This window comes from Xiphophorus maculatus, chromosome 10, assembly GCF_002775205.1.
Source record: "Xiphophorus maculatus strain JP 163 A chromosome 10, X_maculatus-5.0-male, whole genome shotgun sequence".
In the NCBI taxonomy this organism is placed as follows: domain Eukaryota; kingdom Metazoa; phylum Chordata; class Actinopteri; order Cyprinodontiformes; family Poeciliidae; genus Xiphophorus; species Xiphophorus maculatus.
The window spans coordinates 8200513-8225141 of record NC_036452.1 but is presented as its reverse complement, the minus strand read 5'-3'; the positions used below and the strand labels follow the sequence as shown (position 1 = coordinate 8225141).

The 24629-nt window shown below is 36.3% G+C and overlaps 5 protein-coding genes across 9 annotated transcripts in view; 4 read left to right on the top strand and 1 right to left on the bottom strand.

Moving 5' to 3' along the window:
* The window catches only part of pald1 (phosphatase domain containing, paladin 1), a 46213-nt gene extending 44920 nt beyond the window's left edge, over positions 1 to 1293 (bottom strand). For both annotated transcript variants that reach the window (XM_023341012.1, XM_023341014.1), the window contains exon 1: positions 1104 to 1293. The gene's annotated coding sequence lies outside the window, so the exon portion shown is untranslated. The remainder of the gene's footprint in view (positions 1 to 1103) is intronic.
* Positions 1294 to 4957: 3664 nt separating this feature from the next.
* Positions 4958 to 9025, top strand: nodal (nodal growth differentiation factor). Its single transcript, XM_005794586.2, has 3 exons — positions 4958 to 5222; positions 7147 to 7865; positions 8537 to 9025. The coding sequence occupies exons 1-3, from the start codon at positions 4958 to 4960 to the stop codon at positions 8687 to 8689; spliced, it is 1137 nt and encodes a 378-aa protein (XP_005794643.1). The 3' UTR covers positions 8690 to 9025.
* Positions 9026 to 9693: 668 nt separating this feature from the next.
* lrrc20 (leucine rich repeat containing 20) lies at positions 9694 to 13276 on the top strand. 4 transcript variants are annotated; one of them, XM_023340346.1, is made up of 6 exons: positions 10314 to 10579; positions 10755 to 10825; positions 11219 to 11300; positions 11540 to 11689; positions 11860 to 12027; positions 12131 to 13276. In XM_023340346.1, the coding sequence occupies exons 3-6, from the start codon at positions 11231 to 11233 to the stop codon at positions 12262 to 12264; spliced, it is 522 nt and encodes a 173-aa protein (XP_023196114.1). In that variant the 5' UTR covers positions 10314 to 10579; positions 10755 to 10825; positions 11219 to 11230; the 3' UTR covers positions 12265 to 13276. The 4 variants fall into 4 exon arrangements, with proteins under 4 accessions (XP_023196116.1, XP_023196114.1, XP_005794642.1 ...); XM_023340348.1 differs by lacking the exons at positions 10314 to 10579; positions 10755 to 10825 and adding an exon at positions 9694 to 9770; XM_005794585.3 differs by lacking the exon at positions 10755 to 10825.
* A 90-nt stretch (positions 13277 to 13366) lies between these two features.
* On the top strand, positions 13367 to 18389 carry LOC102222568 (inorganic pyrophosphatase). Its single transcript, XM_005794584.3, has 11 exons — positions 13367 to 14760; positions 14917 to 14981; positions 15321 to 15374; positions 16136 to 16255; positions 16328 to 16414; positions 16493 to 16619; positions 16696 to 16823; positions 16964 to 17049; positions 17165 to 17234; positions 17972 to 18011; positions 18117 to 18389. The coding sequence occupies exons 1-11, from the start codon at positions 14700 to 14702 to the stop codon at positions 18143 to 18145; spliced, it is 867 nt and encodes a 288-aa protein (XP_005794641.1). The 5' UTR covers positions 13367 to 14699; the 3' UTR covers positions 18146 to 18389.
* Positions 18390 to 19675: 1286 nt separating this feature from the next.
* On the top strand, positions 19676 to 24156 carry LOC102222315 (GTP-binding protein SAR1b-like). The gene is made up of 7 exons (XM_005794583.3): positions 19676 to 19743; positions 20205 to 20273; positions 20740 to 20859; positions 21346 to 21411; positions 22484 to 22587; positions 22674 to 22805; positions 22875 to 24156. Exons 2-7 carry the CDS (start codon positions 20216 to 20218, stop codon positions 22989 to 22991), a joined length of 597 nt encoding a protein of 198 aa, XP_005794640.1. The 5' UTR covers positions 19676 to 19743; positions 20205 to 20215; the 3' UTR covers positions 22992 to 24156.
* Positions 24157 to 24629: the final 473 nt, after the last annotated feature.

The following is a 24629-nucleotide window of genomic DNA, read 5'->3' as shown; positions in this document are numbered from 1 at the left end:
TCTGAATGCGAGCAAGACTTTTTCAGGCTCTTATTTGGAAAAAAATTTGAAAAGCATGTTCCAAGGGGTATAAATACTTTTTCAAGCCACTATAATTGCCATTAACAAGGAAGCTATGGCAGCATTTTCCAAATAAAAATGTTCCAGTTTTTTTGTGCTCCATCTGTGAGAACTACATTTCATCTTGTAGGCCTCTTATCAAGATAAACGAAATGTTTTTGAGCCCAATCATTTATTCCCCAGCTGTTCACTCTCTGGTGAGTTTTGTGCGCTGAATTTTGATTAATGGTGATGTTCACGGTTTGATCTGGGCTAACACACTGACAAGCGCCAGTTTCTGTCTTCTGCCCCTGGGGACAGAGGGTAAAGTGATATGCCCAGATCTCAGAGACAGAGAACGGTCCCAGCTGGATGGGACCCCCAGTACAATACATCAAAGAGCATCATGTGCTTTGTCTTACTTGAACTGGGGTCTTTCTCATACCTATGGTGTCATATTTGATGATTATCTTTCCAATCTTTAAGCTAATAAAGACACTGTTATATTAAAAAATTATTTTGTGTGCTCTGAAACCAAAAATATATTTTTTAAGGTTCTAGTTACTTTCAGGTAATTAATTTAGTGCAATGGTTTATTGCACCAAATTAAGAATTAATTAATATTTTACTACTTTTGTGTAATTCACTGGTCTACATGGTTATGAAAATCATTGCAAGTTGTCTCCCTGTTTAATGAAAACAAAAGCTCCTAATTATCTATAAACCATTTGCACATGAATGAGCTCTGACAAAATGTCCAAGCATTTCCAACTCAAACTTTCATCATGGCTCTAAAATGCTCAGATGCAAAGCACAATACAGTTAAAGCATTGAGAGCAGAGTGGGGGATGCCAAGCACATGCTTCCATCAGCCTGAAAAGAAATTCCTCGTAGAATGAAAAGCACGCTGAAGAACTGTAGTATTTATGAAACACAAGCAACGTGTATAAGCGTAGAAGTTACGGTGATTGTTTTTAAGTCCAAACATCAAAAAATAGGGAAAAAATCTCAACTTTTAAGGCTGCCATTGCAACAAGAGCACGGTAAACTTTAAAGCGACTCACCATTTCAGCAGCTCTTAGTCGGTGGAAAAGCGTCCAGACGAACCATGGTGTCTTCCGAAGCTTGTAAAAATATACAGCTTTTACTTTTTTACCAGCAAAAGATAAACAAACAACGGCTTATTAAGTTTTTTTTCTGTCCTATCTTGAGAATTTCACGGAAAAGATTTTTGCTTGCCAGCTCTGACACACAGCGCATGCGCGAGTAGTGGTTATCCACAGATGCTTCATCAGCGAGTCAAAGTAAGAACACAGAAACCTTGCATAGAGAGGCACAGAAATATGAGAAACGTGGAGTCTGATATTAAAAGCAGATTACGTTAGTTGTTTCCTGTTTGATTACACTCCCACTGATGTGTTTGGGGACGACAGAGTGTTCCACTTATTTTATATCTCCTATCTCTTGTTTTCATCTCCTATCTTAATATGGACACTTGTCTTTCAAGCTAACATATGGTGTTCACATGATCTGAATGCATATATTAATACTAGTTTAGTTATTTTTGTACTCCCACATAAAGACAAATTTATCAGGTACTCTCACTGGCCACTTTATTGGGTACACCTTGCAGAACCCCCTTATCTTCATAGATGGGTTAATTAAATTCAAAAAGATTTTAGCCTATTTACACCAAAGGGAAAATAAATGTTGTCGTAACTCATATCATGCATGTATTTTCAAAGAGTCATTGCTGCTGTGGACTAAGGATCTCAAGCAGCAGTCAGCATTACATTGTTTCTGAAGTAGTTTGCTGTTTGTTTCATGATCATGCTAACAGCTCAATTTTCAGGCCGCAGAACCAGAGTACATTACTGTTGTAGATTACTTATTTTTTTAGCTTTTGAGATGCTAACTGGCTGCTTCCTGTTGTAAAAGCAATTAATTCCTCAGAGCATATATTCAGCAAGGAGTTGGAAATATTACAGACAGATTTTGATCCATATTGAGACAGTAGAATCTCACAGTTGGTATGGATTTCTAGGCTGTACATCCATGTGCAAATCCACAATTTCACCACATCCCAAGCCATGTCATTGGACTGAGATTTGGCTACTTTGGAGGCTCTAGGGAACAGTTAACTCATTGTCATGTTCATTTTGAGATGTTTTGAGCTCTGTGACAACATTCATTATCCTCCTTGAAGTAGTAATGAGAACACTGTGTTTGTTAAAGGATGGGTATGGTCACCAACAATCCTCAGGCAGCCTGTGGTGTTTAAACAAACTCGACTGGAACCTTTACAGTGACTCCTCAATATAAACACCAGGACATGACTCCCATAATTTCAGGGTGAGCCAAGGAAATAAGCAAACAGTGCGCAGCCAATCAGGGCTCCTCATTGGTCAGGGGTCTCCAAAACAACGTAGATGTAACACAACACATTGGCAAATATGGGGCCACGGGTATGAACCTGAAAACATCTAATGTTACTTTAAAAGATTTCTAACTTGAAAGATAATGTATTACTTTCTGCTGCTGCTTTTACAGCTTAGAACAGTTTGAGACTAGAAAATATCTTCAACTCATAATTTATGTAAAGAACAAGTTGGAAATAAGCGGCAACTCTCTCTGGTCGTTCCCACCCTGCATTAGCTTCTGAGCTCAAGAAAGCTTTACTGAATTTCTATTGAAATTTAAATTAAATAAAAATGTTTGAAATTAGCTTTTTTTATAAATGTTATGAATTTAACAAATAGTGTGAAGTGACTGATATTGTAGTCAGGCAAAACATACAATTGTAACATGCAGTTTATTGCAGTATTGTCCTACTGGTTAACTAGAAAATAAGTTGTGCTTTGCAAGATTCAAAGCTGATAATGATAAGGTAGGTCAGTGGTAAAAGTAGCTGCGAGACTTTACAGGAAGTGTGTCCCCAGACCAGCTACCTTGTAATGTGTATTCCAGTTAGTCAGGGGAGCTAGAAAAATAATTCAAATGTCCCTATCAAATAAATGTTTTTACATTAATATGCTACAGCTCCAAGGAAGACACTCTCTTTTTTACATAGGCTTTTTACTGAAAAATGACATTAAAATATACTGATTAGATTAGAGTTAATTACTGTCTGACTCAATACTTATTTTTTTGCTACTTTCTGCTTCGACTCTATTATTTATCTATTTGAATTGTAGTAGATTTCTCTACCAGCTGTTAAAGATATCTTTCAGCAGATCTTTAAGCTAAATCTATTACAATTTGATTAATGACAATAATAAACTATAACACAGCAAGTAGCAAATGATAGCAACGACACACAAAGCAATACTATCACTTTAAATAAGAATAGAGCATTTAAAAAGCACATTAAAATGTGAATATATAAATATTTTTCACTGCCATTGATTATAATATGTATACTTAGATTGTACCAACCCAGAAAAACTAATAATTTTTCATGTATTCAATTTGTTTTATTACATAAAGTTTGAAAACTGTTACCACACCTGACATATACAGTGGCCTGATTGTTCTCAGCTGCCATTTATTGGTTTACTTAGCACTATGGGGAAAAGCTAATAATCAGCATAATGCAAACACGTTACATATTTGATGATGGGGAGTCTCAAAGTCCCCATCATTCCAGTCTCAAAGTCTTTTGACAGTTCTGACCAGATTTCCCCATAGCATGATTCAGCCATGCTATGGGCTATCTGCTATGTCACACTGTGGGGAGGATGTTTTCAGTAACATCCATGCAAGCCAAATGTTCAGTTTTGGTCTCACGTGACCTAAGCAGCTACACCCAGGTGGGTAGTTGTACCATATTCTTACCGTTTCTAGATGTTGGAATGAAAATATAAACAGCTAATTTGAATTTCTAATAGATTATCAGTTATATTGTATTATTGTATTGTAATATTCTAACTAACTTTATTTTTATTAGGACTGATTTCACAGCTGATAAATGTCTATACCCCTGCATAAAAAAAACTGAGACCATAATGAATCATTTCAAAACTTTTTCCACCTTGAACGTGACATATCTTCAGTGTTGTTTGTTCAGAAATAGAACTAGAAAGTCACAAAACTATGGTTGCATTATTGTGGGCAACTTTGTGAAGGCAGTGTTCTGAAATGATCTATCATAACAGTTTCAAAAGGGTGCTTGAACTTTTTAAATCCTCTGTAAGTATGCTTAAAATCTACTAGGTCAGGAATATTTAATCTGAGTTAACAAATGTTGGCCATTCCTATAGTAAAAAAAAAAGTTAGTTATTAAATGAGTCATTACCCAGTGTATAATATGCACAGTGACCTGATTGTTCTCAGATGCTATTTAATAGACTCTAGCATCATGGGGACAGCTAAGCTTAGCTGAAAACAAATAACTGAAACAAATAGTTCATGAATGGGGAGTTGGGTTGCCATCCTGCTGTAATGTAAATCTACACCCTAGTTTCAAATATTTTTGCAGCCTCTAACTGGTTTTCTTCCACGGTTGCCGCCTACATTTAGAAAAATAAATCTCCTATTTTCTCATCATCCCTGAACCTGCTGAAGAAAGACATCTCACCGCCATGATCCATCTATCACCATTACCATTAAGGGTGATGTGCAAAGTCAGCTTTCCACAACAAATAGCCAAAAGAATTAGTTCTAGGATGGGGAGTCAGGCTGCTGAGGCCTGACACAAACAAAACCGATGCGTATCGCGTAAACTGCGCAACCCCAGCCGCCTCATTACCAACTGAATGGCTGATGAGCTGTCAGGTAACAAGTCTTGAGGACGCATGTCAATTTCCTTTAATGTTCTCAGCAACTTGTTAAACATGAAAGTGGGTGGGTGACCGTATATAAGACACCCCTAATCTGCTCGGCGTGGAGGAATCTCGCTTGCCTCAGACTGACCGACATCATGCGCTCATTGGAAGCGCTGGGCGTCGCGCTGCACGCATCGCTTCTGGTGTTGCTGGCACACGGTACCCATAAATCCAGAGATGGACTCATTATGAGGTCTCTGCAGCGGTACTCTCTGACGGAAAGATCCACGGGACACCACCTGCCAACCTATATGATGCATCTATACAGGAATTTCAGATCGAACTTCTCTGGGCCTTTGGATAACATGGAGCAGGACGCGGCGAAGCGAGCGGACACAGTGAAGAGCTTGATATCGAAAAGTAAGACCTGGTTTATTGCTTTGATTTAGATTAAATTAGACCAGTTTGAGCTGGGGAATTTACACTATTATAAACAAATAGGTGAAAATGTCTGCATGCATTTAATCTGTCTGGCCTCCTGTGGCACTTAAAGACCCTCTGAGATGTTAGGTTTTTTTCTTTTCTTCTTGCCAGACGACCTCAGAGGCTTCAATCCACATTCTCGCTCAGGGGGTGAATAACCAAGCAAGGATAAGCGTGTGAAAAGGCCGGTTTTCTTCTTAATTCTCAAAGCAAACCTCTTTTTTTCTTTTTCTTTAAATAGGTGATGTTGATTTGGTACCTCGCCAGACATCCCCCTATACAAATCTCTTGTTAAGGTCAAATCAACAACTTCCCTTAGTTCTTTTTTCACACTTGGTCTGATTAGATTAGAACTCGGGATTTAATGGTGTGGCTCCAGAAGCCCAGCTGCTGAATCCAATTTCACAGCTCTACTATATTTGCTTGACTGAGGATATGCAAGGAGCCAGAGGACGAGCACGGACGTGCTAAATGATTGGTTTCAGCTGCTCGTTTGCTTTGAGTGGATTAATAGCAAACATGGATTGGACTTTTGATCAAGAGTCACATTCAATGGAGAGCAATGCAATTAAAATGGAAAGATTAAACATCTTTTCTTTTTTTGAAGGCCTTAATCTTGTAATCAGAGGTGTTCATTGGATCATACTGACTCTCAACACATAATATATACTTATTGAAAAATACATATTATGTAACATAACAATATATAACAAATATTTCAGAATGAAATTCAATGTATTCAAATCTATTTATTGTAATTTAATTATACATCAAATAGTTGATAACTATAAAATACTGTGAAAAATAGAAACAAACCCTAGGAAGGGATTGTGTTTTTCGTTTTAGAATACAAAATATTATACTTTTAAAATCCCATTTTGTTTTTGTTGAAAAATTAGTCAATGATAAATCATTTTAAAACTTATTCCACAAATAATGTAACGCCCACTTAGTACAATTCAAGTCAAAAGCAACAAATATAGGAAGGAGGCAGGAAAGCAAAAAATAGTAGAACAAGGTGCATCGGTCCAGTGTGCACAGTCTTAAACTGATTGGTATTATGACTGTTATATAGTATATTGTACTATTACATTAATATATGTTATATTTCTTACTTGATTTGCATAATATATGTTGTAATATATGTTAAATTAACTTCAAAATGATTTATTATGGTCAGTCCATTCTTCTTTTTGAAGCCAAAGAAAATTAATGAAAATTTTTTTAATTATGTTTGCTTTCCTTGACATATTCAAAAAAAAAAAAAGAAAACATTAGGAAACAGCACAAAAGGCAGTTTTGTCTTGCACACTTCAAAATGTGTTTTTCAAACAACAACAATTCCTACTGGGAAATTTAAAGGTTTTCTCACCAATTGTAACCTCAAAATCCAAAATGGCTGCTGAATCTTTCCAATGTGGTGAAAAAAAATTATTTGCACTTTTAACTGTTTGTGTCTCATTAAATCAGCCACACAAGTAGCAATGCACAAACCATGTTGATGAATGTGTTTGAATTCATAAAATGTGATCAAAGAGACTGGTTTTTAAAGCTAATAGCAGTTAGCTATAAAACGGCAAAGTTGTTGTGTTGGCTGTTTTCCCCTTATTTGTTCAGCTTTTGTACATTTTTAAAATTACAGCCTTTTATCTCCTACTGATGCTAACTTACACATCTGATATTACATAAATTATTTTATATTCTGATTCTGCCCTCTGTTTTTATAGGGCAGAATTATAACATATGATAACTAGGTTATCATACTTATTGTTTAAGTTAAGTTTAACTAGAAAGTTAAACTTACACTTAAGCAATAAATAACAAAGCAAACTTATTGCTTTGTTACTTTGTTGTTTTTCAGGTCTGACTTACAGACATGGACGTTGGGTGGCAACCTTTGACCTACACGTGTTACAGACTGACAAGCACATCCAGGCTGCAGAACTGAGAGTTCGACTTCCTCCACCACAAAATTCTCCCAACATCTCTGTGGAAGTGTATCACCTGCATCATGAGCCAGTGGGACTGCTCAATGAATCGTCACTGGTCACTTCGTCACACAGCTGGAAGGTGTACAACATGACAAACCCCCTGTTGGGCTGGCTGAGGCAGAAAGCAGCTGCAAAAATCCGAAGCAAAAGAATATCAAGGCGTATGATAACCTTAGAGAAGAAGAGATGTCTCCCTATTCAGCCTGTTTTCGAGATGAGTGGTCAGGCCTTGCTGGTCGTCTTTTCCCACACAGGGTTTGATGAAAGCTCGAGGGCTAAAGCCAGTCTGTTGCATACAGCTGAGCAATCCAAGTTCTTGTCCCCTGCTGAAATCAAAAGGGTCTCCTGGCCAAAGAGGCGTAGGAGCAAACGGGGCCAGAGAGAACAAACAGCGAGAAGCCCGCAGGTGTTCATGAGAGGGGGCGAAAAATCCCTCTGCCACAGAGTGGACCTGCACATCGACTTCAATCAAATCGGCTGGGGTTCCTGGATCGTCTTTCCCAAAAGATACAATGCCTACCGATGTGAAGGTTCCTGTCCTGGTCCTTTGGGAGAGGGACTGAATCCAACAAATCATGCTTACATGCAGGTAAGTGGCACCACAGTTTGTTTGTTTTTCATCCACCACTGTTTGTTTTTGGCATTAAGACATTTTAAAAAGTTTGGTTTTGCTTGCTGAGCTACACAAATCAATATAAACTCAATCAGTTTACCCAAACCTAATCAATCTATTATTAGAAGTACATTCACAGTAAACTTGTTCTTTCACCAACTTGTCTGTGAAAATGAGATTACAACTAATCACTGACACATTGTAACTGGTGATAGGCACCAGCCCCCTGTAACTTCACTTGGATAAGGAGATATTATAGACAGTGGGTGGATTGTAGTAGAGTAGTTTCAATTCTTGCATTAAATGTAAACCTGAAAAGATGTGAACATAGAATATCTTTTTTGTAACTTCTTTTTACAATTTGCCATGTTAAAGCCAAAAATATGTATTGAAATTTATTGGGACTTTATGATATAGAACAGTACAGAAAAGCTCAAAAACGCAAATGTGACAAACTAGTAAACAGTTCAAAGGTTGAATATTTTTGTATATTGTGTTTTGGGCCTCTGATCACGTGCTAGAGAGAAAATCTATCTTGAGTAGGTTGTTTACAAAAATGTGTAAAAAAAAAAAGTGAAGAAATTGTGGTTATGGAAATCATCTGCAAAATCTTAACTTGAACTCCCTATGCTGTGTTTTTTTCTAAGAGTCTCCTGAAACATTACCATCCCGAACGAGCGGTGCTACCGTGTTGCGCACCAATCAAAATGAGCCCTCTGAGCATGCTGTACTTCGAGAACGGAGAGATGCTCCTTCGACACCACGAAGACATGATTGTGGATGAGTGCGGCTGCCAGTGAACAGCACAGCCAAGGACTCAATTGGTTTGCAGAGTGGCAGGACGGCACAGACGTTGTAAAAACACAAAACGATTCCTGGAAAACAGAAAAGAAAACACTTAGCCTTAGGGGAGGAAAAGCTCTTCGATATTTGTGACTGTGTACTGTTAAGACTGCATCTTATCCATCTTCGTAATTGTGACCTAAATTTATGATGTGGCTGCCAGTTTTTAAGGAGGACAATGTTATTTTAAGAAGTACTGAATGCATACTCTAAATGTTGTTTGTTATTACCTCACAACCTATCAGTAATGTAAATATGAAATTGAATTATTAAATATTCCTGCACTGCTTGTATTATTCTTTGCTGTTACTGTAAATTAATGTATATTTATTGTAAATATTACAAATTTATTTATGTTGATTTTGTATTTTGAATAGGTTTTGTTTCGCTTATTAATATCAGACATATCTTTACAGTCTCATGATATAAAATGTTTCTGTGTAATTCAGTTTGATGCTTCTTTCTTTTCCTCTGAAAGTCAGCTTTTCTTTTTACGTGCAAATACGTTTATTGTAGAAAGCCTTTAAAACATCACAAAGCAAAAACCAACCCAAGAGGATAGAGTTAAAAAAAAGTAGAGGGGCAGAATTTTGTTATTCGCTTTCTGCCCCTCTACAAAGTAAAGTGGCAGAAAACAAATAATAGATATTCATAGATAATCTGTTCAACTTTCTGATGATATTCAGTGTTTTAGATGCACCTGTACATCATGCTCATATCAGTGTTTTATTTGGAGCGAATGTGCAAGCCACAGAAAGAGCTGACTCTCCAAACTGGAGAGCTTTAGAGAGTTTTAGAGAGCTTCAGCCATCCACTGACTCACACTCAGTACATTCCAGCAGCCTGCAAAATGAACCATTGTATATTTGTGTGTATGGAAGGAGAATCCAGCAATCCTGTAAAGTAGATGTCATGACGCCAAACTAGAAATCTATTCTTTTACAGCCAGGGAACTCATTGTTTTCAAATCCTTTGAAAAGTACACAAAGTGACAGGAAACTTGCTGGTAAACTGGCAATAGTTGACCTGGACTCAGAGGTAAGTCAACATTTCACTTTTTGATTTCACACAAAATGTGAAGAAAATAATCTAGTTTTGCATTTGTGTTTTTCAGTACTAAGAGTTAAAACAATTTTAAGTTAAATTTGTAACTTTTAACCTTTAAAGAATAAAAACGAATATAAGTTTTCAGATACTCATATGTGGAATAGTTAGCAGATTAAGGATAGCTTGGTACCCTAAAATATTGACGTGGTGATGGGATGTACGAAACAAGACACACTACTGCTTTAAAATAAACTAAAAAAAAAAAAAATTGTTTTGTAAATTCCAAATATCTTTTTTGATATTCTCATCTGTGACTTGGGAAGCTTACATCCAGTGTAAAAGTGAAAATTATCGCCTGCATATTAATATTATTATCGTTTAAATTAAATTAATAATAATTAATACAATTTGATTAATACAGAATTACAGGTTACAAAATACAGGCGAATCATATTCATAATATTTTTAAACAAATTAAAAAATTAAGTTTCACTGGCTTTACTTTGTGCAGTTGCGTAAAAGTGCAGCGCAATATCGACACTCATGAACATCCTGGTTCATTAGCTGTTAGCTCTGAGCTTTAGCTCACAACTAAAACAGCTTCCGTTTATCTGCTTATATCACCTACTGAGAAAATTACTAACGCTCTAAGACCTTTGTAATAGCTTTTTATAATAAAAAGTCCTTTATTCATGCCAACTAGCTTATTCTGTTGAGCTAAAAATATACCTGGCCGTAGCTAATGTTAGCCACCAGTGACAGCTGACAATTCCTGTTACACATACTGGCTGGTTGATTGGGTGAGTAGCTTCCTATTTGTATTTTAGCCCTGAAATAATCTCTTTCAATAGATTGAATGCAGATCTATTTAAAAGAGCAGATTTGTGGTTGACATAAAGTGTTTGGATTATTAAACAAAGAAGAGAACTTAGTCTCTAGTGTGGCTAAAGTGCTGTATTTTTATGTGTGTCATAGAGATTTTGCAGTCACTGGTTGAAATTTTATGACCAGAAGTGCAAAGCAAACACCATGACAACACTGCTCAGGTGACTTTATGGTATTTATTGAGTAGTTAGTTGTGTATTTGAAAAGAACAAGCAGTGCAGAATCACAGGTGTTGTTGCCTTAAATCCTAAAAGCAAAATAACACACAAATCATTTTCAGAATTATTACAAATACAAACACTTGGTTGCACTGAAATTCTCTGCTGTATATGCTGTAACTGAGGTTTACTGTGTGTGATCTCACTTCTGGTAGTCAGATAAGTCTGTGACATGAGAAATTTGATATAGGTTTCTTCCATTTGAGTACAATATAATATACTGTACACTATATTGTAGAGAGTACTTTAAGAAGCCTCACAATATTTCTTTAGGTCTGATCATTGTATGCATTTTACGTTCGTCAATAATAACAAGGATATTGCTTCTGTCTTAAGATTGAATTGAAAATGGCAGAGGCAGTCGCAAATGTGGCCCGGAGGATTAATGCAACAGTAGAGGAAGGCAAAGACAGCCTGGGTAAGGCAAACCATATGAATTCTCTGTCTCTTCTATATTCTTCTCAACTTTTCAATTTGGAAACATGTTAGTGAATAACAGATTTGTTCTTGAAGCTATTTCTAGTTTTACCAATAGATGGAGGCAGAGGCTTGAGTTTAGTGTTCCTTAGATTGCATAGTGTCTTTACTGTTAGATATATAGTGTTTTTTATCTGTTAGTCCTTAATAATCTTTTGCTTATGTTCTCCTTCACTGCAGACCTATCAAACTGCCAGCTCATTTCCTTCCCAGATGGTGTGTTCAAGGTCCTCAGGACTGTCTCAGAAAACATCAGCATTGTCACTTTAGCTGATAATAAAATGAAGGCCATTTCAAGCAAATTCTTTTCAACTTTTACCCAGCTCAGAGGTAGAGACAAACAAACATCACCGTGCTCTTTTTGTCATTTATACAGTATCAAAGATGAGGCTTTTGTTTTTATGTTGTTTGCACCACAAATGTCCACTAAAGGTTTTTACACTTTGGCAGAAATACAGACAACATCTCTCCATTTATTCGTATTTTGAAATGCCTTGTAGAACTTGACCTGCAGGGCAACATTTTCACCAAGCTGCCAGATGAGGTTGGAGAAATGGAACATTTGACCAGCATCAATTTAGCTAATAACAGCTTTTCCATCTTCCCTGAGAAGCTCACTGAAATAGCCACACTGGAGAGGATTGACCTTGAGGGAAACAGCATCACTGGTAATAACATGTTTAAGCATGTTGTGTGGAAGAAATGACTGTTCTTTTGCGGTATTGTTAATTTTAAACCTATTCTTTGTTTTCTAAAAATTTTCCCCAACAGAATTGCCTTTGGAAAAGTTGTCTGCCATGCCAGCTCTCAAGTGGCTCAATATAAAGTCAAATCCTTTGAGCTCCAGCATTCAGTCTGCTCTCCAATCTCCTTACAATTTTGAGATTTTATTAACAACAGAATAATGGAATATGTCACATATATTCTTACAGACTGTTTGTTGTGTGCCTTTAACTAATAAAGATGAATACATTTGAGAACCTTAAAGGGGCAGTATTATGTCAAATCAACTTTTTTGAGTTGTACATTATGTTATTCCCTCATCAAAAACATAACTGGAATGTTACTTTGATTCTTTCATGCATGTTGAGGAAACCGTTTCATCTCCCATGGCAGCCATTATGGGTGTAGAAACATTTGGTCTCACTAAGCTTCCTTTTCCATGGATCTCCTCCTCAGAGCAGTGGTTACCAAGTCAGGCTTCCACCTCACAAAGTGCCGCCACTCAGCTCCTCCAGTCTAGCAGCAGCAGAAATTAGCAAACCTTTGTTGGAACTGTGCATCTGCTGAGCTTATTATAAAAGCTACTTCTCAGTGAAATGCTGGTAAAAGCCTTCTTAAAGGCTTAATGGAGGAATGTTGTGATGGCAGGATGTCGGAAAGAGCAGGAGCTTCTTAAAGAGACAGAGGCCAATTTCAAGGTGTTAAATTGCAAAGTCAAATTTCTAAGTCATGTTTGATTAAAACAACTGATAGCAACAGAATTATTTGATTGTGCTATAAATTAGCACTACGTCTGGAAAATAGATAATACTGCCCCTTTAAAATGTTTTTGAGATAGAATTGTGTTTCACAAGAAAAAGACACACATCTATAAAGACGAGTTTTCAACTCTGCAACCTCTACTTTTGGAGAGTGTAGTGTCTGAACATACAGGAGGACTTTTTTGATACTGTTCTATGGACTCCAGATGCATTAGCAGATACACTGCCGCCAAGACCTGCCTGTATCTGGAACATAGATATGTGATAATGTTTACTTTGGGGAGTATGAGTTGGCCAGAACCCTATGAAAGGGGTGCTGTCCAGTGATTTGGCTAGTCACTGGACATGATTATTCTTGGGCCAAGATTTCCTCGTGATTCGATGGTGCTGACTTAGGCTGCAGTTTGTAATAAAACTTTGCTGTTCAACCAAAGTCCAGCCTGCAGAGTCTTATTCCTGAAGCATCATCACACCAGCATCTTGAAGACACTGACAGAATACACCACAAGCTCTGTCTTGATATGGAGGCGAACTCTTAGATTTGTAAAAACTTGGTTTCTGCTTATTTATTACATTTGTAATGTAAAAATACAACTTTATGAAATGATTATTTTTCTTATATTTGTGAATGTCACCTTTTTACTCTGATTGCACAAATGATTTTGGTGGCATCAGGCAATGAGGAGGCTTTCTTCAACATGAACAAGGAAGCTGGTCAGAGTTGATATAAAGATGGGCAGAGAAAAATGCATGACAATCCCAGGAGAAAACCTGTTAAATGTGGCAAAATACTTGGGACTGGGACAGAGGTTTAGTTTTCCATCAGGAAAACCTTGGAAACTTTAAAGTGACTAGATTTTACTTATGAAAATGTAGAGGTTTGGCATGTATTTTTCTTTCATTTCTCTAATTATCTAGTGAGTAGCTGCTTGATAATGTGTTGCAAATTATTAAGCAGCTTTTTACAACCATCAATGTAAAAGCTAGACTCAGGCTAGATGTCAATATTATTAAATAATGCAACTGCCTAAATGCACTTCATCGTTGTACAGTATTTATTTTTGTAATTTATAAAAGGAATATCCCATAATGAAGCACTCACAGCAACAATTTCACAAACTGTATTGCAAAATGAATGCCGAGGAAAAAGTACATCTGCATTAACAGAATTTCACCACACGAATCAGTGAAGTCGAATAGTGTCTATATTACTATATGTAATGTTTACCTATTTAATAAATTAGATACATTTTAAGCAGAAAAACCTTTTGCGTAAGTGACTTACCTGGTAAAAAAAAACTACTAGTCATTATACAGGGCTTATTTTAAGAAAGATTTGCTTTGTCCCCCATGAAGGTGTTTCACTAAAACTAAAAAGGTAAGAAGTCGCTGTGGTAACAGCACCTATTCCCGTCTTGTTAATCGGTTTATAGCTTACGCCAGTTGGCTCCATCTGTGTCTTTCTGTAAATAGTTATTAAGAGTCACAGCTTGAAAGAATGAAATGCATGGCAAACAGATTTCTGGCAAAGAAAGTTGAATCTTTGCTGTAATGTCTCAGAATGCACACGTCAGCCGTAGAGGAGGATTAACTCCTGATTATTATTCACAACTCTGACTCTCACAGTTAGATGGGTGCTGCACAATGACAGGCTTAAAAGCAGGACCATACAAAAGAAATGTTTTATTGTAGCTTAGATATTTGGCTTTTGAACCTTTCATACAAGAACCCTCTTGCAGGTAACTGTGGGTGTTACTAATCATTGCGCATGTCCACTCCCCTGCCTCTGTGAAGCTGAAGCTGCTTAATCTTGCTGAACAAGTGGACAGAGCACAGAGGGAGAGATTTAAACCAACATGAGCTTTACCATCGAAGAGAGGGGGAGGCCGAATACCCAGGACTACAGAGTCTTTTTCAGTAAGCTTAGCTTTTTTGGTTTAATCTATTTCAACCTATACATTAAACCAAACCTGTTTATAACTTGAGCTTTATCTTTAAGAGCTGTGGAAAGATCCCTTTGTTTTTTTGTTTCTCACAGATATAAGAGCTAAATTTTTATTGCTCATTTTATAGAAAACGCAGACGGCAAATACATCTCTCCCTTTCATGATGTGCCCATTTATGCAAATGAAGCAGACGTGAGTATTGTGTTGGTTTAAAACCACCAAGTACTTTACTAACTTAAAGGGTACATAGTTACTGTCATATCAACTAAAATCGTAGCAATAACTCAAGTTTTTAGGGAAAAGTGGGTTTAATAACATGCAAAACATTTCTTTAAACCAAAAACTGCTTATATATGCAGTTTATTTCACTTTCCAAGTGATACATTTTCCCAAATAAACCCCAGTAGGACTTCATATATTTTAGATGCACATTTTTTTAGGAAATGTTATGTAGGTTTGATATTATAATTGTCCCAATTAAAGTGAGAGATTTCATCTAGTTAACAAAATTGTTCTCACATTCCTTTACAGAACATTTTTCATGCCATTGTGGAAGTTCCAAGATGGACAAATGCAAAGATGGAGGTATATATTGCTTTATTTTTGTATAGGTTTTCCACTTTAGTTAACTTATTTATGTTTTCCCAGTTAACTGCTTTCCCAGGTATGTATAATTCAGTTAAAATTAATCTAATTTAACTGAGCAATTGAGCTGAACAATTGCATATAGTTCAGCTCAATCCAAATTATAAATACTATATGCAATATAAAGAAATTCTTAGCATGTCTCTAATGCCAGTGACTGGGAGAGAGAACATGAAGGAAACAGAAAATAAAATAGCACTGGCCCAGACTGGCTATTGACTTCATCTAGGAAAGAGACGATACTAAATATAAACACTCTAATCCAGGAGAGCATTCTATGAGAAAGATAAATAATAAAAGCATGCAAGTTATTCGCACCAAGCAAGAAAGACACACAATTGAGCAAAAAATCACTGGGCAAGAAATGCCTTCCGTGGGAAAGGAAAATAAGATTATACATAATTAATGGCAGGAATAGATTTGTAAATACCTGAATTCAGGTAAGAGATATAGCTAAAACCAGAGGCATTGAACCTGGGGAAAGAAAAACTGCATGCACAAAGTCAATGGCAATATAATCTCCATTCATGACTCTGTCCAGTAAAGAGGCAGAGCAAAACACCAGGCCAGACATATCTTCTATAGAAAGAAGGAACAAAAAGAAAAGTCATTGTTTATGTTTACTGGGACAATTATTACATTTTTTTAATTAATGCAGTCATTTGCTCTGTTTTTTTGCGCTTTGTGCTTATATTTTTCAGATAGCCACAAAGGATCCTCTTAATCCACTAAAGCAGGATTTGAAGAAGGGGAATCTTCGTTATGTAGCCAATGTGTTTCCTCACAAAGGCTATATCTGGAATTATGGGGCTATTCCACAGGCAAGTCTTTATCTAACTTCATGTATTTAAACAACAGAAAATCTATTTCAATTTCCTGCATCTTTTTGTCAGACATGGGAGGATCCTGGCCACAAGGACAGTGACACAGGATGCTGTGGAGACAATGATCCGATTGACATCTGTGACATTGGAAACAAGGTAGTGAAAGCTGCTGAAGAGGCTCATATAGATCCAGTAGTTAGCAGCCTTTCTTAGAAATGTGACTGGTACTTTCAGGTGTGCTCTCGGGGAGAAGTAATCAAAGTGAAGGTGTTGGGAACCCTGGCTTTGATCGATGAGGGTGAAACCGACTGGAAGGTCATTGTGATCAATACTGAGGACCCAGAAGCCGACGACTTTAACAGTAGGAGTAACCTGCTTTAGATATTTACTGTAATATACTACATATAGCACGTTTTCTCTTTTTTGATGGGTTGCAGATATTGATGACGTAAAGCAGCTTAAGCCGGGTTACCTGGAAGCTACTGTTGATTGGTTCAGACGATACAAGGTTCCTGATGGCAAACCTGAAAATCAGTTTGCTTTCAATGGCGACTTCAAAGACAGGGTATGCAGTTTAGCTTCTGTGTCTCACTCTGTTGAAGACAGCAGACAAGTCATTTGGAATTCTATGTTATGCTATGTTTGTATTTTTGGCTATTTGGCTGTCAATTTCTTGTAAGGTTTATAGAAGTGTCTTGTTTTTAGGACTTTGCAATACAAACTGTGAAGAGCACACATGAATTTTGGAAAGCACTGATATCTAAGAAGAGCAACGCTAGCGAGTTAAACTGGTAAATGCTTGTACAGTCATTTCATTTGTGTTCCTTAATGCAAACAGTAAATAATGTATTTTCTGTTATTATATATGTTGATACTGATTTGATTTCTTCCTCTGTGTTTATACAGCATGAACACCAGTGTTTCTGACAGTCCCTTCTGCTGCTCTGCTACAGATGCTGACGCTGTTGTTAAGTCTGTAAGTTCATCTAACTTTCCAATATCCCAGCTTAGAGAGTTATAACAGTTCCTTCCTTAAGCCTAGCAAAGATGACAAAAAGGCAGCGCATAGGTCAGAGTGCAAAATCAGAGGCTTATTATAAGTCGGCAAAGAAAAAGAAATATGACTGAAGAAGCTTTCCTTTCACTGCTTTGGGAGTAGAAGAGTGCCTTTTTTCAGATGTAGCATTTATAATCCTTTCCAAAGTTTTATGAAATAAAAAATCCATTCCCATCTTTGTTTAATAGGCAGGAAACATTTGCTGCTCCTTTAAAAGTATCCAGGAAACATAGATGTTTTCAGCTTCTTGAAAATGTCCTAGTAGTTGTCAGTGCCGCAGAGGGTGCTCTGGTCAGATAAAACTAGACCAACACTAAGCATTAAGGCCTATATACAAAGTACTATGTCGTGTGGAAAACAAATGACCCACAGCACCACAAACACCCCAATGTCAACAGTAAAACATGATGGTGGCAGCATCATGCTGTGGGAACGTTTTTTTTTCATTCACTATTGAATGAGAAGTTTGTGAGAGTTGATGTGAAGATGGATGGAGCTGAATATAGTTTAAATTGATTGAGATGTGTAGTAGAGGTTTAATTGGAGAGAAATATGCAAAAGTTTGAGATTTTTCAAGTATGTATACTTTTGCAAGAAAACTGTATGCTAAAAAATCTCAGTTGAAAATTCAAACTTTTTAAAAATAACTTTCACAGGCATGTGCTTTTGGAACTGAGGAACCCATTCCAAACTCAGGTAGATGTTTGCTTTTTTTCTTTTTTGGTGCAACAAAACTGTGTTATCGCCAATTTAAAATTCTCAGAGATTGTACTAATTGTGATTATGTTTTTGCTTTTTCAGTTGATAAATGGTTCTACTACGAAAAGTAAGAATGTGAACCCATGCCAGGAACTTGAAGAGAATCCTTCTTCCTCCATAAATTCATTATCAAGTTTGGAACATTAAATCTAAACTAACTTTGAAGCTCTTTGTTCCATCATGTTTTGTGAATGTTATTCCCAGCTGAGTAAAATTATATTCTTGTGAAAACACCCTCATACTTCTTTCATTTTTGTGAACAACAGTCCTTGAAACAGACATGACAAATTCCCTAATAAACAACAGTATCTCTTTGTATATGTATTTATTTATATACCATGCTTATTTTGTAAGGTTATTGAAGTCTTGATGTGTTCTAATGCACTGAACATGGATCTAATGCCATAATTTTATAATAGGATTATAAAATCCTATTATTTTACAATAATACAATAATAGGATTATAATTTTATAATCCTATTTTATAATAGGATTATAAAATTATGGGAGATATGGGAAAAGATATATGTCTATTCATTCAAAGGCTATATCCAAATATTTTTTTGCCAGTTTGTAATCTTTGAAGTTCTTATAAATTATTTTGTTGTTGTCGTTCCATTTCTATTAAATATGAAGGTTATATGATGTGACTGTAAAAGAGAAGACCCTGTGGAATGTGTTTACAGAAAGTTGTGGAGTAATTTAAAGCATGGTTAGGTTGTAAAACAATTTTCCCGATATTTAACATATTAAGGGGAACTGTTCAATCCAGTACTATTTAGCAATTGCAAACCAAGACTCTGCTGATGGGATAAACCAGTAGAATTTTTATGAGCCAATAGTGAACTGTCAGATCTAAATACAAAACTTTCGCCAGATAACTAACTCTGCCCATAACAATAAACACCTAATTTCTTCAATGAAACATGACGGCGAAAGCATCACGGTGTGGGGATTCTTTTCTTCTGTAGAGAGTGTAAGAAACATCACGAGAGTTAATGGGAAGATGGTTGTAAATGCTGAGTAATTTTGGAAGAAAGCCTTTTAGGAGTAATGTATCCTTTTCCTTTCACTTCACAATCATTCCCTACTTTCTGTTTTCTGCCAACTAAACTTCCCAAAAAAATGATTATGGTTTACGATTGTAACTTAAATCATGTTACAATCCATATTGTAACATATACCATAAACCATATGTTTTTGGTTGGAATTTTTGAGGAAAAATTCCAATTTTTGAGGAAAAATTCCAAGGGTGTGATTATTTCTCAAAGGCACTGTAGCTAATTTGACTTGACTGCTTAAGAAAACAACATATGCCATCACAGTAATGTTTGTTTTACTAGAGGGTAAAAATAATTGTATGTATATTATTACACAACACTACTTAAATAATTCACTTGTAAAATTTTCCCAATAATCCAAAAACCATTTCCACTTTATCCTAAGTAAAATATTTGTTTACTTTCCATATGTAGAACTATTCTAAAAATGAACTCTTAGAGTTTGTTTTTTCCCCATTGAACAAAAGGGGGCGCTGTGACAAATGTAACGGGAAACCCTGTTGCCGTTCTTAAAACACGAATAAGAAAAAGAGCCTCTCTGATTGACTGTTTCCAAGGAGACCGCTGACACTGCCGAGAACTGGGATAAGGCTCGGTACTCTAGGAAGGTACGCTTATTTTATTTATGTAGTTTAGTGTGATGAATTATGCTAATACTGACAATTAGTTCGCTCATAGTATCTTATCTGTCAGTGTGTCGTCACGTACATAAAAGGCTTTATGCAGGCTACCATGTTAACGCTAACCTACATAAATTCAGCCCTTCAAGTACCATATTACAAACAGAACATGTAAAGACCTATTCGTAGTAGTTCATGAATTTCTTTTGTTATTTTAACAAGTTAGAGATTAGTCGCTGTTAGCCTCCCACTACACCTGCATGTAGACAGTGTTTTGTCAAAGGCATACCTTGAGATAAACACATCTGTGTTATTTTACTGTTTGCACCAATTTGATAGAGCTCTTAATATCAATACAGGCCACAAGACATATCCTGTGATCAACGTCATGCATTTTGAACCAAAAACGTTTTACATGCAGTGCAAATAAGGTGTTCTCATTCATACAGACACCATCAGAATGTCGTTTTTGTTTGACTGGATCTACAGAGGAATTAGCAGTGTTTTACAGTTTTTAGGTGAGTACCTTCCCTTTTTTTCCCCAACTTCTGGGAACACAGCAACTGGATTACAGAGAAATAAACCATTCATCACCCAATCATTAATGATTGGATAATTTTATGATGATGGTTTTTGCAGTTTATTTTATTTAAGGGTATAAGAGTAAACAGGACTGAACACAAATCTACACCACACTGAGTTCTTCAAATTTAAAACCATAATTTTTCTTCCATTTTTTTGTCTACCACATCAAATCCTAGTAAATCCAGTTTGTGGGTTTAACAGAACAAATTGTGGTACTGGATGCTCATATTTGTTCAAAGGTTGTTGCTCAAGTTGTAACATAGTTGGTAGTAGGCCCAAATATCTTTACAATTCTTATGCATCATCGATTTGTGAGCACAACGCAAACTGCAGTAACATATGTTCCTTTTAAGAAGCATAAAGTTAGTAACAAATCTTTCTTTTGTGGCCCCATTTTAGGTTTGTATAGAAAGACCGGGAAGCTGGTATTCTTGGGTCTAGATAATGCTGGTAAAACAACACTCCTGCACATGTTGAAAGATGACAGACTTGGACAGCACGTACCAACACTTCATCCAAGTAAGGGCATGATTTGAGGGCAGTGTGCCATATAAGGCTGACCCGATGCTTCTTTTGTCCTATTTTGTTAGTTTGGTCTTTTGTGTCTATAATCTATTAATATTGTTCAATTATTAAACACACATAAGTGTTCCTTTTTGAAATACATATTGTGGTCACTGTCAAGAAGAAGGAACATCATACCACAGAATTATATCTCAGGATTTTTATGAATAGGTTATCAAAATAAAAGCAATTTCAATAGTTAGTTGACATATTTCATTGCTGTTTTGAAATCTAATAATGGCCATTTCTCTACTTTGCATATTTTGCCAAATAGGAAAAACTAAATCTTTGCTTAGAACAAACACCTTATTATTTTGTAATCAAACAACTTATAACTTTACTGTGGCTGTAGGATTTTTTTTCCTCATGGTCTCTATTGTTATGTGAGTCATGGGCTTTTATTTCCTTTTTAATTTGATGTCTTTCATTGTCTTCAAACAGCCTCAGAGGAGCTGACAATTGGTGGGATGACATTTACGACATTTGATTTGGGAGGACATGTACAAGGTGAGCTCTAAGCCAAAACACTTATTTTTCTATTCTGCAGTCAGGACATTATAGATCAGTATTGGGATTTCTATCTCTCAAAGACATGTATGGATGTTCGTCATCATTATTATTAGACAGCGTCAAAGTGCATTACTGAAGGAAAGACAAGATCATCAGTGGAAATGTAGCTCTCAGGTCTCATCATGTATAGAAAGCTACTCACTTAGTGTTCTCACTACACAAACCAAGGCAATATTTTTTTTATGCTCAAAAAGGTTTCTTAAAAGGCTTGACAGTTTCTGCAGTACTTATTGCCACCACTTGGTGTCTCTGCTTGCCCTAAAATTCTCTATTTTTATTTAGTAGCATCTCCAGCATAGTGGGCTAATGTTTGTGCGTTGATTAGACCTTTACAATAAACAACAAACATTTTTTTGTATTTTTTTTTTTTTGAGAAAAAAACTATTAGTAATTTTATATCCCAGCAAGTATCCAACCATTTTAGTCAACCATTTTTATTTGTATATCACATTTCAGCAACAAGGCAGTTCAATGTGCTTTACTTCATAAAACATCAGATAGTGAGGCATAATTAGCCAGATCAGCTGTCTAATTATGGTTAACTGCTATGTGTGGAGGTATGTGTTGTGGTTCGTGGATGATGTTGTGGTGCTGCTTTTCTTCACCAGGAATATGGAAAGCTGGTTAGAGCTGATGTTAAGATGGATGGAGTTAAGTACAGGGACAATCGTGAAAGAAGATATTTTAGATGTTGCAGAAGGCAAGACTGGGCAGGATGCCCACCTTCCAGTAGGACAACAACTCTAAATATACAGCCAGAGCTACAAAGGAAGGGCTTAAATGAAAATATATTTTTCTTTTCGACTGGCCAAAAGAGCTATTTATTTTGATGAACACTTTTCAGATCGCAAACTTTAGAGTGGCAATCATGAGAGCGCCACTCGAAAGAATAAGAATTATTTTTCAGAAGTGTTAAAAGATGAACTCTCTTTGTGACAGATAATTTCACTTTTGCGTTGAATTGCTGCAACGACAGTCAAATTAAAAAGAATTTCTTCTTCATTTGCAGCTCGCAGAGTTTGGAAGAACTACCTGCCAGCTGTGAATGGCATTGTCTTTCTTGTCGACGCCGCTGATCATGAAAGACTTGCAGAATCAAAGACTGAGCTTGATGTAAGTTCAAACATGGCGGCTCCAGGATGTTTCTGTCAATTTGAATTAAAACTAATAACCACACTGCTGATGTTGTGGTCCTCTAGGCTCTCCTTTCAGATGAAACCATAGCCAGCGTCCCAGTGTTGGTGTTGGGGAACAAAATTGACCGTCCGGAGGCCATCAGTGAAGGAGCACTGAGAGGAGCTTTTTGTCTTGACGGTCAGGTCACAGGAAAGGTAGGCATATGCTAAGAGTCTCATTACCTTTGAATCATCACATCCATTTATCCTAATTCTTATCAACAGGGAAACATTTCTGTGAAAGAGCAGAACGTTCGCCCGCTGGAGATTTTCATGTGCAGCGTTTTGAAGAAACAAGGCTACGGGGAAGGCTTTAGATGGTTGTCGCAATACATCGACTAACACAAAGGAAAAATCAGAGAGGATCTAACTGACACGTTCACATGAAACTTGATGAAGACTATCAAGAAGCGACAATTGTAATCATATTTTAATCAGATTTTCACATTTTAAAACATTAACTTTCATCATTTCATTTTCTCTATGCAAACAAAGAACTGGTTTATTAATGTGAGAAAGTTGCACAGCATGTTTAATACCTAATTATAACATATGAAGAGCCAGATAAGCTGCAGGAGTGTAGATTTGTGTTCCACTGTCCTGAATTATTTATTGTTTAAAACATCAGCTACTTGATTTTATATTTATTAATAGGTGTGTGATGAAGCATAAAGTCTCGCTTATATTGCGCAGAGTGGCTTAAAGCCTGTCTGATTTCTAACAGAGATAGCAGGAATTTAGATTAGATTTTTGGAACCGTTCCATGAACAAATAAAGAAATACAGAGGATTAATATTGATCTGAATTAATCTGATGATACGCAACCTCTACCTCCAAAGCATAAAGCCAAATATGTATGGTAATTTCCTGGGGATTAACAAGGCGGTAGATTGGGGTTCAGCGAAAATATCATCTTTGCTGAGCACTAAACCAGAATGACACCAAATCCCCTTAACAAACCAAAAAGGAAGGGTACGCCTGATATATTCAAGTTAAACATCTCATTAATGGCAGACGTTTGAATTTCTTCTGCCATTTATTAAGGTTTTATTTATCCAATATGTTGCTCAGAGACAATAGCATAGGTACAAGATCTATGTTAAGAATATCAGTTGCACTTTTTGGTTGCAGAAGTCTTTAAATGGGTTTTAAACGTTCCCACAGAGATTAGCCAGAATAGCTTCCTATATAAAAATACATCAGTGATATTTTCGCCTTAGCCTTAATAAGGTTATAAAGGAGGTTATAAAGAGTTGCAAAATAAAGTGTTGTCAAATGATGCATTCTGTTCAATGAATGTGATATTAATGTAAATCGCAGCGACGCGCAAAATCTAAAGAGCAAAGTTCAAAGGAAGCATCTCTGCATTTATGAAATGTTGCCTGACCAAATTTCTATTCATTTAGTAATTTGAAGACAAAATCCATCATTCTGTCTACAGCACTATGACAGTAATAATGGCTTTCTTTCTACATGTGCAAAAGCAATAAAGCAAAAAAAAAAAAAAGCCAGATGCATTAAAACATGTTTACTGAATGCTCAATATGCGCCCTGTCATCCAGACAAGTATTTGTAGGAAGGTAGTCTTTTACCATGGTCCCCCACTTGGGCAGAAGTACCAACATTATTTTAAATTTGGCAATGAGTTTTAGAAAAAAACATTAAGTTTTCTTTACACAAAGAACTGGCTTTAAGCCAAATAGTGATACCTGTAGCAGCTAGAAGACAATTTGAAGCTCACCATCTGTTTGTCTCAGAGTAGATCCAAATAAAAATCCAACATAAAAGTGAACTTTAGTCTTCCCAATGTTATTAACAAATATGGAAAATGAGATGGGGCCTAAAACTGAACCCTGGAGTTCCCCTTTCAGTGTCTTTAGAAAACTGGACTCATGTTCATCTCTTATACCTGAAAGGTAACTTCTAAGCCCAATCACTCAAACCAGTATTAGTGTCATGAGTAATGAGCACAGTACCATT

Coding starts and splice junctions, on each gene's coding strand:
- nodal (XM_005794586.2), top strand. CDS start 4,958: ATGCGCTCATTGGAAGCGCTGGGCGTCGCGCTGCACGCATCGCTTCTG. Junction 5,223..7,146: donor GAAGAGCTTGATATCGAAAA/GTAAGACCTGGT, acceptor GTTGTTTTTCAG/GTCTGACTTACAGACATGGA. Junction 7,866..8,536: donor CAAATCATGCTTACATGCAG/GTAAGTGGCACC, acceptor TTTTTTTCTAAG/AGTCTCCTGAAACATTACCA.
- lrrc20 (XM_023340348.1), top strand. CDS start 11,231: ATGGCAGAGGCAGTCGCAAATGTGGCCCGGAGGATTAATGCAACAGTA. Junction 11,301..11,539: donor GGAAGGCAAAGACAGCCTGG/GTAAGGCAAACC, acceptor CCTTCACTGCAG/ACCTATCAAACTGCCAGCTC. Junction 12,028..12,130: donor TGAGGGAAACAGCATCACTG/GTAATAACATGT, acceptor TTTCCCCAACAG/AATTGCCTTTGGAAAAGTTG.
- LOC102222568 (XM_005794584.3), top strand. CDS start 14,700: ATGAGCTTTACCATCGAAGAGAGGGGGAGGCCGAATACCCAGGACTAC. Junction 15,375..16,135: donor GGACAAATGCAAAGATGGAG/GTATATATTGCT, acceptor TATATTTTTCAG/ATAGCCACAAAGGATCCTCT. Junction 18,012..18,116: donor GGAACCCATTCCAAACTCAG/GTAGATGTTTGC, acceptor TTGCTTTTTCAG/TTGATAAATGGTTCTACTAC.
- LOC102222315 (XM_005794583.3), top strand. CDS start 20,216: ATGTCGTTTTTGTTTGACTGGATCTACAGAGGAATTAGCAGTGTTTTA. Junction 20,274..20,739: donor CAGTGTTTTACAGTTTTTAG/GTGAGTACCTTC, acceptor GCCCCATTTTAG/GTTTGTATAGAAAGACCGGG. Junction 21,412..22,483: donor TTTGGGAGGACATGTACAAG/GTGAGCTCTAAG, acceptor CTTCATTTGCAG/CTCGCAGAGTTTGGAAGAAC.